General features: G+C 41.1%; 1 protein-coding gene across 2 annotated transcripts in view; it reads left to right on the top strand.

Moving 5' to 3' along the window:
* Window positions 1–15682, top strand: part of CREBBP (CREB binding protein) — a 134779-nt gene that overhangs the window by 40080 nt on the left and 79017 nt on the right. For both annotated transcript variants that reach the window (XM_054589512.1, XM_054589511.1), the window contains exon 3: window positions 15424–15600. In XM_054589512.1, the coding sequence (XP_054445487.1) occupies window positions 15424–15600 (177 nt within the window). The remainder of the gene's footprint in view (window positions 1–15423; window positions 15601–15682) is intronic.

The following is a 15682-nucleotide window of genomic DNA, read 5'->3' as shown; positions in this document are numbered from 1 at the left end:
TATTACTGCATTTGCCAAATTAATTAAACAATATTGATACATTATTAACTGAAATCCATATACATTTCCTTAATTTCCTTCTAACGTCCTCTCAGATTTAGAATTCCATCCAGGACACCACATTACATTTTATTGTCCTGTCTCCTTAGTTTCCTCTTGGTCATGACATTTTTTCTCAGACTTTCCTTGTTTTTAATGACCTTGACAGTTTTGAGAAGTACTGGTCAGGTATCATTAAGATGCCCCTCTATCGGGATCTATCTGATGTTTTTCTCATGATAAGACTGAGGCTTATTTAGTTATGAAAGGAAAGTTACAGTGTCATATTTATCACATCATATCAAGGGCGCATGCTATCAGCATGACTTATCACTGTGGTAGTTGTTGCTCTTGATCACCTGGCTGAAGGTAGTGTCTGTCAGATGTCTCCACCATAGCATTCCACCTTTTCCCCTCTTCTATCCTGTCCTCTTCGGAAGAAGTCACTGTACATAGCCCACCCTTAGAGGATGGGGATTGTGCTCTGCCTCCTGTAGTGGAGTTGTTATATAATTTGTTCAGAATGCTTCTGCTGGGAGATTTGTCTCTTTTTCATAGTTTTTTTTTAATCATTTTAACAGTTTAAAAATCTAAGTGTCTTATACATGATGACATTCATCTTGCTTTTTTAAAAATAATGTGATATTAAAATACATGTAGACTTGATTCATTTATTTTTAACTTCTATTCATATGCCTTTAAATTCTTGTATTTTTTCTATTACAATTTTTTTTCTATTGTCAGTGCATACTTTTGAAGGTACACGTGAATTCTGAAAACTTTGCATCTTACAAAAGGTTCAAATAATGGGTGTAACTGAATCTCAGAAACAGGAGTTTTGTCTTAGTAATTTTATTTTTAAAATAAAGATGTATTGACTCACAAATGGAGTGCCGCCGCCCCCCACCCCAAAGCATATTTGATCATCTTTGTTCTGCTTGGTGAAATTCATTCTGCAAATATTCCTTTTTTTGTTTGTTTGCTGAGGAAGTGAGTGCCTATCCTGAATGTTCTACTGAGGCAAATGTCCAGACTGCTCTAAATAGCATTTGATGAAATAGAGGAATTAAACATTGTTGACATTTTTTACTCAGGGGGTACAGTGGATTGTAATTCGAAGCAGTAGTTCTGTATATATACATCCGTGCATATTATTATATATTTAAGGATAAGAATGTGAAACTTTGGTTTTGGCTTTTGAAAAATAGTGCATGATTAGAAGTAACATTATTGCAATGGTTGTTTTGTTGTTTACCAAGTGGAAACTTCATGCCCTGTGAGCTGTATTGTTCAATATGTTTTTCTGCCAAGTGTATGAAGAATGAACTGGAAAACAAGATATCTTAAATCCTTTCTAGAACAAGGCAAGAGATAACACTGGGAAATTCCAGTTTCAGATGTATTATTGTAGAAAATCTAATCACTGTAGAGAATCCTGTCTGATGGTAGAGGTTTTTCTGTGCTGTTTTTGAAAGAGATCTCAAAGCGACCTCAAGATTGCATAGTGCTTTGTGGTTTTCAAAGTGTTTTCCTATGTGCCATCCCATTTCAGTCAGAAACAGGAAGTCCAAGCAGCCCTGTGCACAGGCTTTCGGGGTGTATGATCTCAGTGGTGAGCAGCCATACTGATGGGGGGTCGGGGAGGGAAGCCCTGGGGCATAGAGATAAGGGACTGACCAAGAGCATGTTTTCTTCCTTGAAAACCTTGCCCATTTTGCTTGGAGATTTACTGTAGAATAGGAGTTGCTCCTAATAGCAGTTGTACTCTCATAGTTGTCAGGGTGTGGCTGCATCTAGGTGCGCTGCCGCCGCCTTTGGGTTCATTGAAGGAAAGCTGTGTGGAGGTGGGAGTGGCTGGAAGACTGGAGGTTCTGACTCTCAGAGAGAGTTTGTCAGGATCCCATTGGAGAGATCTTAGCTGTTTCCTTCCTGTCTGTTGATGTTGTGAGTGATGCTCTGATGAGACAGTGCTTACCTTTTATGAGTGATCCACAGCATTAACAACCAGCTTACTCCTGCTCTCTCCAGCCTTGATGTTCATTTTAATTAATACCTTAACATTATCAGTTAACTCCCAGCCAGATGTCTGACCATTAAGTCCTGTTGTTGCAGATATTTAAGTAGAGATAAACTATAAAACTGCAGGAATAACTTCTACACCTAGTGGATACCCAGACCCCTTCTGAGGTGTGTTGTCATGTTCTCATTCATGGAGAGGATGCAAAACAGCAGCCACCAGAGTGAATATTACTGTTAGTGTTAAGCCTGCCTCTCAGGACCCAGCTAAGGTTTGACCTCTTGAGCCATTTGTCTGCTCTCTGGACCAAGACCCGTGTCTCCCTTTTCAGAATACAATTAGCAGTGGGTATCAGTGCTACCTGCTGACAGCACACATCGGGTTTCCTTGTAGCATACTACCTTAGGCTTGGGAGGACATGGCCTTGCGTGCTGTGCACCTCCACCACCCTGTAGTATTTCCTCCTGGAAGATGCTTAGTATACATAACCCTCATGGTTGATAAGTGTGCATATTTTCACAACCTTTTCCATTTCCACTGTCCCGAAGACCATCACTGCTAAGAAGTAAGAGAGCTAGGAGGGAGGTGGGCTTTAGTGAGAGTTGGGCACATGTGAGAGCTGCTGGATTGTCTGCTTGCTGGGAAAGGTCTGTCCTTACGTAGGTACTTTCCAGTTATAAATGCACCGTGTTATCTGGGAGCTAAACAAATTCTGGTAAGATCCCTCACAATCTGATCTCTTGCATTTTGCTCTCCAAAGCTTAGGTACCAGATAGATTTGGATGAAATGGTATCCCCCACTGCCTGAATTGTGAGCCAGAGTACAGAGAGTTTTTATTGTACCAAGAGTCAGTCATGCAGTATCTAAGTCGATAAACAAAAGCTGTTAGAGATACATGCACCTTTTTATGTCCTGACTGAATGTGGACTGTGTTTGCTTCTCTTTTCCCTCCTTTCAGCCTTCTTTGCAAATAGTAGTGGTTGATGTCTGAGTGAGTGGCTGAGCCTCCCTCATTCAGGCTTTTTTTCTTGTCACATATATAAGACATTAGAGCAAGCGTGACAATTTATAACCATGTTATAACCAGGGTGAATTTGATTTAAATTATCACCCAGGAGTACTCTCCAGCAGTCATAATCAGTTTGATCTATCTAGTTTTATTCACTGACAGCTTATATTAGTATTTTAAATATAGCTGTGCAGCCAAACAGTGGGTCATTTTGTCAGAATATTTGAATAAGTAAAGAATGGCTTAAAAAAAACAATGTTTTCCTCCTTATGATAAAACAATGCATTGTGTAGAGAATTTGAATAATATAGAAAATAGAAAAATATATAAGTCACCTCTAGAGTTATCACTATTAAATATTTTGATGTTTTTCTCTTCCTTGCTCTGTGTGTGTGTTAGTTTTGGGAATGATACTTTTTGCATCGTTTTTAAAAAAACGATGTAAAAGGAACATTTCTTGCTAGTAATGACTGACTTTTATAGTAAAAGAACTGTTTTACTTTCAGTATTACTACTGCTGCGTTACATCGCTGTCATACATTCCTGTCCCAGAAATGAGCTGCAGAATGTATAGAGTGTTAAGGTAGCTCTGGACGTCCTCAAAGTCTTGTCCATGTTCCATCTTCTCATCAGTGGGGATCACTGGTGCTGCACAAAGGATATTTGTTAGGACTTCATACAACTCAGTTTTTGGTTAGAAGTAGAGCTGCATGTGTTCAAAACACTGGTACCTCTTTGAGTATGTGTCATGGCCTGAGATTTATGGCATTTAATAAGTTAGGCAGGATCTTACTCTATTCCCTTTGGTCCTCTTCTTGAGGCCCAGGAGTTGGCTAGGAGGAAGACACAGGAAACCCTGAGTTTCTGTCCTCACACCTGCCTTATGGGTCTCCTCTCTGTGCTGGTCCTGTCCTGGCTGACAGCCTGTTTAAAGAACTGGTTCAGTTTTCCTGCTCACATGTAGAGGAGAAACAAAACTCTCTGAAATGTCAGCCTTCCTTCTCCTTTAAATTTTACTAGAAATAATCATGGCCTCTCTTCCCTAAAGTCCCCTTTGCATGTTCAGTCCATCTTTACCTCTCTTTCCCCTGAATTCCTACATTTCCGGTATGGATGGACATTGCCTTGTTCCTCCATTGCTGCCTCTTTTTCATCATTTTTCTAGTGGACGGTAAATCCATGAAGGAGCAACAGGAGAGCTCTCCCTGCAAAGGGTTTGAGGTATAGGCTTAGTTTGTTGAGTGACTTATTTTTAAAGCTCAGATCTATAGTCCATTGTGCTTTAGCTGAGCTGGAGTGTAAATTAAAATTTGTCTTTATAAAGGTTTATCTTGTCTTTTTCCCTTTTGTCTTGTCTTTTCCTCTTTTCTCTTTTTTGAAAAGATTTATTTCTTAGAGAGAGGGGGAGGGAGGGAGAAAGAGAGAGAGAAACATCAATGCAAGAGAGAAACATTAATTGGTTGCCTATCATACATGCCCTGACCAGGACCAACCATGCAACCCAGGCATGTGCCCTAACCGGGAATTGAACAGGCGACCTTTTGCTTTGTGGGACGACACCCAACTAACTGAGTCACACCAGTCAGGACTCTCTTCTGTTCTTTTATCATCTTTTCCTCTTTCCTCTTCTTTCTCCATGGCCACTGTGGGCTTGCTTTGGCTTTACATCATTTGAAAGGAGTTCTCAATCCTAAACAGGCTGCTTTTTCTACCTAAAAAGATTTTAAGACTTGGAAGAATTAGGAGAATTAATTGATTTAAGTTTTATCACCATCACCTTGGATTATTTTGCTTTGGCTTATCTGAAACATACTCTGGTGTAGAGGATGGAAAGCTATGGAAAGCCTGGGCCCTGTGCATTTTGGAGTATTCTACAGAATTCTCGATCTCCTGGACAGGCCCCTGGCTACCTCACAGGCTCCCTACAGGGAATATTACTATGGTGAGGTCCTCTCTTTCCAGAGGCTGGCTCTGTGGGCTTGAGCAGACTCTGAGTCCTCAGTTGTTATGCACTGCAAATAGCTGGACCTTCTAGGAGTATAGACCACATGTGATTCAAGCACTGATTGTTTAAAAATCAGAAACTTCATTGGATTTTAGGATTAGAAGGAACTTTTAAAGATCACCTAGTGGTAATCTAAATGCTTCTTGTTTTATAGCTGAGGAGAACTAAGACTTAGAAGGGACAAGAAATTTGTCTCAGCCACACATCTGATTAACGGCAGAAACATTTTCCCCACAGATCTTGGCTCGGTGCTTATGCTTGTGAATTAATGCAGACTATACCCTGGAGAGCTGGTGTATCTATTTGTGACCTCTGAAGTCTGCCATCAGTGTTAGGGTACTGGTTTTGTTGCTGGAAGTTTCTAGAGAAATTGGCTGAATACAAATGAGACCTAAGGCCTCAGGCCTCCACCGTGATCCCCTGTCTTGTAACCTTCCCTGTAGGAGTTTTCCACCCTATTTTGTAGGTCACATTTTGGCTACATACAATCCAAGTGATACACCATCAGAGTTGCAGAGTACCTTTACCCATCTCCCAGCTGTTATTTATCAATCTAAGGGAAATGTTCAGACTTCGGGGCTATGTGTTTCCCTAAACTCTTTTTCAAAGTTGACATCGCTGTAGGAGTTGAGTCCTATAAGAAGTGGACTGGTCACATACCCAGGATCTCCAGCCCTGGTGACACTGGACGACCAGGCAATGCCTTTGGCTTTGTGATCTGTTGCATATTTCTACTTACTTTTATTTGCCAAGTTGAGGTACTGGAACGATTCCAAGAGCAGGCGGGTGATAGCAGACAACTGAATACAGCCATGTGTCTTTCCATGAAAACTGCTTTTTTTGGCTTTCTCCCAACAATGGTAGGTTGCCAAAAGAAAATGTTTTTGGCTTTATGAATGATATGGCCATACTCTGGGTTAGTTCTGGCTCTTTATGTTATTGAAAAGATTGACTATTTCTGGCTCTTTAATTATTTGGCAAATTTTGTTCTTGGTGTACTAAATTGTGTTGTTTTTACAATCTTACATGAATTTGCGGCTTAACATATATACCAACGTGTGAAGAAAGATGCTAAAAACTTCAGGTTAATAAACTTGTCGAGTTAGGTTGAAGCCACATCTCAATTGGGGCATTTGTTGCTATGTTGTGGCCCACTTGTAAGTGGGAGTTGCATCAATTTCTGTTTCAAAGGAATGTTCTTTCTTACTTGATTCCAGTATATTTTGATTTAGATTTCAACCCATGAAGGTTAGGCTAGGGTAGTTTGATTATATATAGTTATTATTTATGGTACATTTTAAGCTTGAAATGAACATTCTGAGTATTTTTAAAGCTGGAAAACAACCTAGAGTGAATACTTGGAAATGATTGTGATCTAGTAAGATAATTTGAAAGTAATTGACTATGAAAAGTATTTCTACAACTAGTAACTGATTGTTTTGTTACATTCATTGCATGTTCCTCTGAATATGTCTCAGTCAAATGCCAGTAATTCCAGATGGCCTCTTCCTCTGATCCTACCTGTCACATGGCCTCTGGGAAATGTTCATTTATTTTATGATTACTTTAAGCATAGTTTTGAAAGAAATTCTATCTAGTGTAAAATGATTCTTCCCAAAGCCAAATAATAACATATTAGCCAACCCCTGTAGCACTTGCTGTTTGTCAGTTACTCTTCTTGGTGCTTTATGTAGATGAAGTTTTTAATCCACACATAACTCTCAGAGGAGGTGCTATTATCTTCAATTTATAGGTGATGAAACCAGGGTACAGAGAGGCTTAAGTAAATTGCCCAAAGTCATGCATCTAGCAAGTAGCAGAGCCACCATCAGAGCAGGTGAATATTCCTAGAGTCCACACACTTAACACAGTACTTTATTGCCTCTCTGGACGAAATCTTTTTGTGTCTGTGCTCCAATAAAACCTTTGTTTATTTTGTTTTTTGAAGATTGTATTTATTTATTTTTTGAGAGAGGTAAAGGGAGAGAGAAAGAGGGAGAGAAACATTAGTGTGAGAGATGTCGATTGGTTGCCTCTTTACACTCTCAACTGGGGACCTGGTTCACAACCTAGGCATATGCCTGACTGGGAATTGAACTGGCAACCTTTCCGTTTACATGCCGGCACTCAATCCATTGAGCCATGCCAGCCAGGACGTGTTTATTTTGGTTTTTCAAAAACATGCATTAATGTGGGGTCTTTGTGGACTAAGCCTGTCTTTGTCCAGTGGTATCAAGTGCCGTCTGTGTGCAAATCTGGGTATGTCTGGAGTAATCATGATTCTGCTTTACAAGGAGGTGGTAGCCCTCATGGCCGGGGTCAGGGACTCTGGACTGAAGGTGAGGATGTTCCAAAGCTGTGTGGACCACCTTTTCCTCGTCCATGAAGTGATCTTTTCCTCGTCCATGAAGTGATATGTTTTAACCAGTACTCTCTGAGGCCCTTCCATCTGAAAATTCTGTCCTAATTGTCCCTACTAAGCTTATTGTTGAAAGTCATATTTGTTTTCTGTATGTTTTATGACCTGCATCAGTAGCAACCCCCCCGACACACGCACGCACACACAGTACTTCCTGTAATTGCTCTCTTCAGTGGTGTGGTTTTAAGTGTGTATCAAGGTGAGGGAAACTAAAGAATTCAGCTCTAAAAAAACAAAGTGTTTAGTGGTCTCATCGAAACTACATCAGACTCAGCATTGTTCCCTCTTAAAGCATTTCTGAAGGCCTGGCCGAATCTGTGTAAAATCATGAAGTGGAAGCATGTTTCTGGCTGTCTTCCTCCAGTCCTGTACATCTTCCCTTTGCCTTCCTTTTCCAGATACTCTCCAGTGGTCACACAGTGTGTCCCCATTAGCTTTTAGCTCATAAATAGCTATGATACTTCTCATGAATGTGCATTTCAAAAGACATTTGGAGATAATACTGGGAAAAGTTCATTTGTGAGGGTAGTTGTTTACCTGAGTAGTTGATGTCTTTGGATGAAAGAGTGTCTCCTGAAAAGGCCTGTATGTGGTAGGGTTATGTGAGATCTGGGGAGATCTTGCCCTTCCCTAAGAGTTGTGTGAGGTGGGATGGAGGAGGGGCTTCCTTCTCCAGGGGCAAGGCATTCTTCATCTTTAGGGGATCTTAGGACCCCCTTTGAAAATTTAACAATGGACCTTTTCTCTCAAAAATGCACCTTACAGAATTTGAACAGGCATAACCACCTACCTTCCCTTCCACACACACGTGTGCTTACGCGCACATATACCATCGACTTCCCAGATAGTCCTTGACCCATAGTTCATCCCAGGACTGTTTGGGCTGCTGATAATGGGAGAGGAGCTACAACCTATGGTGGCCCTAGCTGCAAAGAAAACATTTCTTTGTCCCCTTTTTCTATTAAGAAGCAAGAAATGGATACTTGGTTTGCTACTATTGTAGAACCCTGTTTTGTGGAGAAACTTCCATTTTGATGATCTGTTCTATACCCTTTCAGTTTGCTCTTAATTTTTCAATATCAGTGATATTTCTTCTTAAACCCTAGTTAGTTTTTTGGTTTTCAGTTTACTAAATTTTTTTAATTACATTTTATTTTTTTAACAATCCCTTTATAAAAAATAATTTAGTCAGTAACACAGGTTTATTGTAAATGATTCGAGCGACTTTCCATTCATGTTTGTGTGCTGAGAAGTTAGTTTTTTCTAAGACTTTTTAAATAAAAAAATCAAGCTTACTACCTCATTTGATCAGGTAAGTTAGTAAGTAGTAGAGATATTCTCTGGTTATTGGAAAGAATCTTCCTGTCCTTTGGGAGCCCAGAGCTTGTTCTCTTATTAATGTATTGATAGCTATCATATCATGGCACAAGTAAAAAATGAAAATATTTGTCCCACACACTAGGACAGCAGAGGAAGTTGTTTGCAGTCAAAGGTGACCACTGAGGCTGTGGATCGGTATTTTAGCACACCGGTTGGCAACTCAGGGTTGGTGTTTGTCTGGGACCTTGTAGCAAAGCCAAAGGTTTCCTGGCCTAGTGGCTGTACCGTAGAAGACCTGTTTCACAGCCAGGCAGGGCTCCCATACATGCTGGCATTGGACACAGAGCTATCATTATCCTGTAAAACCAACTCCAGGGCATATTGTGTTCAGCCTTTTAGCATGTACAGGCCACTTGCCTGCCTGTCCACTCCATGTCTGTTCACTCCAACTAGTAGGTGAAATTGTTATGGCAGACATTGAGAATATAGAAAGCAGACTGTTACCCCTGCCTTTCCCAGTCCCATCTCCAACCGATGGTGACCCTCATTTGTGCCTGGCTTAGGTAACTGGCCCACATCTTTGATTGCCTCTGTCCTCAGTGCCAGCATAGGGGTTTCTCTTCCAAGGGACTGCCTGATATGTGGTCTCCTCAAGTGTTCATTTATTTGGTTCCTCCTACAAATACTAGTTAAGCACCACCATGTGCTGGGGCCCAAGGACACAGAGATGTTCCTGGAAGGCAAGTTTTAGCCTGGTTTTGTCTTCCAGCCCCAGTTTGGCCTCCCTGTCTGAGGCCCAGGTCTCTCCCTCTTCCCCTTCCTTCCCCGCAAGGACTCCTAGGGACAAAGGGACCATCTAGGTCTGTCAGGGGGAGGCAGACCTGTTGGGGACACCAGTCTCTGCCTGCTCTTATGTCTTCTTCAGCCCTGGAGGATGCTGGGCCTGCAACAGGGGTCTGGAGGGGTGAGGAAGAAGATTCTAGCCTTAAAGGCTATGGAAATCCTCCTATAGCTGAAGCCCAGCCTACCAGCACAAACTGGGCTTGCTCCCACCTTTCCTTTGGGCCAGGCCTTGAGAGAAGTCCCATGTTGGGACGTTGGGAGCAGCTTCCTGTCCCTGATGTCTGGGTGCTGGGAATGCTGCCCTGCACCTGCAGCTCTCCAGGAGGTTCCCAGAACCTCCCTCCCTCCCCTGCAGCTCAGGAAGTCTCCAGATTCATGGGGGTGACACCCATAGGGAGATAAAGAAAAGGTTCGGACCATCTACGAATGATGCACAGTGGGAAAGTCAGCAAAGACTTGGGGATGTGAGGACACTGAACACAGCACAAAGCTCCTTACCACCCGGCATTGTTATTTCCAGGAGTCTCCTCTCCCCTGTGGCCAGAGGAGGCCCCGAATGGGCTGGGCCAGTCACTCTGCTTGCCCTCCTTTAGCCCATCCCTACTCCTCAGCTCCTGGCCTTTCCAGTGAGGGCTGTTCCAGAAGCAAAGAACACCTCCAGGGGTGCCTGCTTGCAGGCCAGGAGCCCCTTGGTGGCACTGTTCTGTGACCTGGGGTGGAAGAGAACAGGAGCCCATTCCTTGTCCCAGTGGTGCCAGGCACCTCAGATATTTGGGAAGGCAGAAATAAAGTTGGATACTTGCTCCGGGGAGGGGAGTGGGGGAGGCAGATTGAGGGTGGATTACCGTAAGTATTATTATGGTAGATAACACCATACAGTCATGTAGTTTTTAAATACTTTTCATGGCATACCTGTAGTACATGTCTTCAACAAAGTAGAGACAGCAGCATTGTCTACCCCTCTTCTGTGGAGCGCTGTCACTCACCTACTTGCTAGACAGCCCAGGACTTAAGCAGTTTTTGATTGATGGGCCAAGTGTCACTAGAATTGGCTTCAGATGCTATCTTTGTTTTGCTAATAAAGGCTAATGGAGGTCTTGTTTAGCTTTTTGCCAACTAATAAAGAGGTTTTCTCACCAGATCTCAGGCTTTAGAGTCATGCTAAGTCTAATACTTAATCCCTGTCCTTGGGTAGGAGGGCAGGTAGGCCTCCAGATCTGGCACTAGTATTTTTTTTCCTTCTTACCTAGTTTGTTCTTTCCTTATAAACAGGAACTATAATTCAGTGTCTTTATTCTCTTGTTAAAGTCATAGGCATGGACAGCAGATAAATATACTTGGTTTACAAGACTGCTTTTTTCATGGAAAACATGGTAGACCTATAAGGCATTACTTAATTTAGATTTCTTTATAGGAGAGTTTACCTTTTTAGGTACTTAATATAATTAACTTTTCCTGTTTTCTGAAATTGAACTTGAATTAATGCTTAAAGCGACTCTGGAAAAAACAGTAAAAGGAAATTTTATCTTCTATGGGTTATTGCTGAATGAGGCAGAATGTAAACATCTCTAGGCTTTAATTTGTTCATATTTTATATAAGTTTTACCATCAATAGTTGCTTATTTCTGCTGTTCTGCTTTTCGAATGTTATTGAAAAGATTACATGGTGGTTCTTAAGCAGCTTTAAACCAGATTCTGATCAACTTCAGTTGAAAATAAAGCCAAGTTTACTAAATTGTTATCAAATAACTGTCAGGAAATTAGAAGAAATGTGTAGATTTTTACATCTTGAATTGACTATTTTGTTATAAGTATTGATGCTAAAAATATGTGTGTTAGTCTAGACTTGAATGTTCAATCTCATCAAGGGACAATAGATGTAGAACAGAAATTAAGAAATCTAGAAGTCCCTAGAAGCTAATGGTTTTTACCCAAACTACAGGCTAGGGCTGGAGAACATCTTTCTGGTTCTACCAGACTCTATCAGGAGACAGTTTGGAACCCGAGGTTGAGGGGCTACTTAGGAGCTAGGCATCAGTGGCCTATTGGAGAACCGTCCTTTGGTCTCTGTCCTGTAACTCTAACTGGTTACAGAAAGGCTTGGATTGGTCCTAGACTGAGAGACCTGAGCCCTGACCTTAGAGTCTGACCCTCTGCAGGTAGCGCAGACTTGCTTTGGTTCATCTCTGGCATGTGTTTGTTCTAAGCTGAGGAAGAGAAATTTTTCATATTTTTTAAATATATAGTTAGTCCCCTGTGAGGTAGACCTTCCTTACCTTGCCATCTGTGATCTTTGACTTCGATTTTACTTTGGTTCTTGCCCCATGAGGATCAAGACCATGTTGAGATAGTATTCTTCACTATTGGATTGCCAAAAAGAAGAGGTGAACAAAATTTCTGATGAAACCTATCGGTGTTTCAAAACATCCTGAAGCACTTTGGTTCAAACAATTAGAAAGTACTTTGCCCCAGGAGCTCACCAGGCAAGTAGTACCCAAGGGACCAGACAAACCACACACCTACCCCATTTTCACCCTAGCAAGGTGATCATATGAATATTGTCAAAAATGTTTACAATGTTTTAGAAACAGGTTTTTTTAAAAATAGGTGGGATGAAATTTGAGACCCACAGAACTGCTTTGGGAGTTCCTTGATCTCTGGGTATTTATTTTCCTCTCTACACCAAAGGGGCAATGACTACCTTGGATGGTTGGTATGACTGAAAGGACAAGTTATCTCCTCTTCTCCACCTTCCAGCTGTCACTCACTTTGGTTCGTTGATGCTAGCGACTTCCGAAGTGACCTGGACTGATTCATTGGTTGATTTGGGGGGGGGGGGGGGGGTCAAATTGGTGATTATACAACAGGAGTGAACTCCATGACAAGTAGGAAAATTGCCTCTGCACAGAGCTAGGTTTGGTGAACACAAGTATCACCCTCTTTTTGTTCATGTTAGGCCACTTTGCTTTTATGAAAGACCTACGTTAGTACATGTTTTCATTAACGGAAAGAAATTTGAAGTTTGCTTTATTTAAAAAAAGAAAAAAAGGCAAAAAGTGAGATAGCATTCAGCAGCAAGCCAGTGCACACACCGACCAGCAAGGGTAACCCAGCTGAACTCCTTCCCCAGGATCCACACTCAGCATCAAACCACTATATCCTTGAACTGTGTCTGTGAGTGTCTGGGCTTTCTCTCTCTTTATGCTGTTCATCCATTAATATAATGTGTCCTAAGGTAGCAGAAAAGCCTAAGAAAGCTCATGAGGGTGTTCAGTTTAGCATAAAACTGGATGTAATTAAGCATTTTGATTGTGGTGAAATAAACACATTTTGTGTGCATTGAACGTGCCTGTATCCACCATTCATACTATTTACATGCATGCAGAGAGCAAGAATCTTGAAAGCCGCCTACGTTACTATTGGTTCTGTTAGTAGCAAAGTATGGTCTCTTTTAGTCGATACCCATTAATGGGTAAAATGGAAAACCTGTTGCTTGAATGGATTGGTGAGTGTACAAAGTGTGGTATGTATTTATCATATCGTTCCTGCTTTTACTATATGTTAGTGTTATTTTAGGTTTTATATGTTATTTGGTATGTTATTTTGGGGGTCTGGGAACACTAAACAATTTTTCTATATAAATTAATGATAATTGCTTTACACCATTTTGACTTATGAAGGGTTTCATAGGAACTCTCCACTTTCAGATAGTGGGGGAAACCTGTGCTGGTTAACTGTAAGGATGAATTCAAGGAGGGGTGAATAGATGCATGTGTCTTATGAATATGTGGTCCTAGTAAAGATATTTTAAATGAAATTTAAGAAATGTAAATTGTAACTACATTTTCTTCCCAGATACTTAGGCCTCTAAAAAGCTGTTTCAGCAGATACAATAGAAATTCTGAGAGAAGCATTGCTACATGGAGTTTATCTGGTGTATGTAATGTTTCCTGAAAATGTAAATTCTTGCTTCATACCTGAGTTTTCAGTTAACAACTGAAAGAACCTAATAGAGAATAGAAATGCCCTTTATATTGAAAGTTTACTGACCTACCATCCTGCCTTGATTAAGTCATTTGAACTTAAAGTTGAGCCTAATCAATGGTCTTTCTGAAAAACTTATTTTTGTTTTATTCAAGTTGAATTTGAGTTTCAGTGAAATTTGTTTCTGTTTACTCAAGTAAAGCAAATAGGGCAAAAGTGGCAGCTAGAATGTGTTCACTTTCAAAAAGGTGAGAAATGGCCCTGGCTGGTGTGGCTCAGTTGGTTGGAGTGTCATCCCATAAACCAAAAAGTTGGGGGTTTCATCCATAGTTGGGGCATTTACGAGAAGGCAACCAATCTGTTTCTCTCTCTCCTCTCTCTCCCCCGCCTTCCCCCCGCCCCTCCCCCAAGGCAGTAGGGGAAAAAAATGTCCTTGGGTGAGGGGTTTTTTAAAAAGATGAGAAACGACAGCTGTATGGGCTACATGTGGAAACTATAGTTTGGTTTTATTTGTGTTTTTATACGAACATTTCAGAAAAGGGTCAGTTGTGTGGAGCATTGCTTTGTCTGCAACCTAGAATTTTAGAACTGAAAGAAATAATACATTTCATCTTGTTGAAGACATTTGTGTTACAAGTGAGAATCAAAGCACATAGAAAGGGAATAAGTTACCTAGCATGAATGGGCTAGAGCAGGCTAGAGCAGCAGTCACCATGTGAGGCTAACTGAGACAGGATCTCTTGAATGGGAACACCTTCTGCTAGGAGTTCTTCCCTGGGTGGACCCCTTCCTCCCAGTTTTCAAACATCAGATGTAGGGAAGAAAGTAGAGTGAGCAGTATGCAGCAGGTGGAATGTTAGAACTTTGTGAAAGAGCAAAGGAAACAGTGAGAAAAGCCAGCTTCTTAATCATTGGTCTCAGTTCCTCCAGGGGAGGCAAGTGAGCATCAGGATATCATTTTGGGGTTTCCCAAATTCTCTTCTGTGGAGGTTGGAACTGAGGTGTCCATAGGGAATCCAGTCTGGCTCAGTTAACTAGAAGGGAATCGTGATCATGTATTGGTTGCAGACCTTTGCAGAGGCATAGGTGGGGTTCCTCCTTCTTGTTCTTGCCTTTATCTACTATATGTTTCATTTCACTAATTTTAAAAAAATGTATATGGAAAACTTCAAACTTATTTAATATTAGAGAGGATAATGTAACAACACCTCACGTGCATACCTGTCACCTGTTTGGGAGTTACCAACATACAGCCAGTCCTTTGTCATCCAGACTGTTTTCCTGTAAGTACCTCTTTCCTCTTTAGGTTATTTTAAAGTAAATACCAAACATTGTATCGTTTCCTTGTGAGTGTTTCGTGTTTTGAACTAATGCAAACTTAATCTCAATCTCATGGGGAGACCTGAAAAAAACTATTTACTTGGAAAGTAATTAAGGTTAAGCCGAAGAAGCTCCTGTTTTTCAGTGATTCTGGAGGGTTTTGTTGAGTATGGCTGAGGGTAAGGATGGGAAATTGCTGGCTCTTGGGGTGATGTTTAGGAGGACGAGACAATTGTAGCTGTTGATAATAGCTTTATTAGTCTTCTGCCTTAGTGTGAGCTGTTTGAGCAAGTTGCTCTGTTCATAATTTTGACTCTGAATCCTAAGAATCCTATGAGCTTTTATCATAGATACTAAGTTTTCATAGGAAATAACAGTTTTTGTTTCCCTGAGTCAAGGTGAGCATTTTCCAGGCCCTTTTATAAACTGTTGTTCAAACAGCTGATGTTGTCTCTCTTTGTTTCAGATGGGAATGACTGGTAACACAAGTCCATTTGGACAACCCTTTAGTCAAACTGGAGGACAGCCAATGGGAGCCCCTGGAGTGAACCCCCAGTTACCCAGCAAACAGAATGTGGTCACTAGTTTGCCTCCCTTCCCCGCAGACATCAAGAATGCTTCGGTCACCAATGTGCCAAACATGGTAAGTTGCCCTTGGCTCTCAGGTGCTTTGCTGTGTGGATTTTATTGTGCTAACAGTGAAGATCTGCAAGTAAAAGTGTCTT

The sequence above is a fragment of the Pteronotus mesoamericanus genome, unplaced genomic scaffold, assembly GCF_021234165.1.
Source record: "Pteronotus mesoamericanus isolate MK-2021 breed Mesoamerican mustached bat unplaced genomic scaffold, CSHL_Meso_final scaffold_167, whole genome shotgun sequence".
Classification (NCBI taxonomy): domain Eukaryota; kingdom Metazoa; phylum Chordata; class Mammalia; order Chiroptera; family Mormoopidae; genus Pteronotus; species Pteronotus mesoamericanus.
Note: the sequence above shows the minus strand (reverse complement) of the source record. Positions and strands in the feature narration are given on the sequence as shown.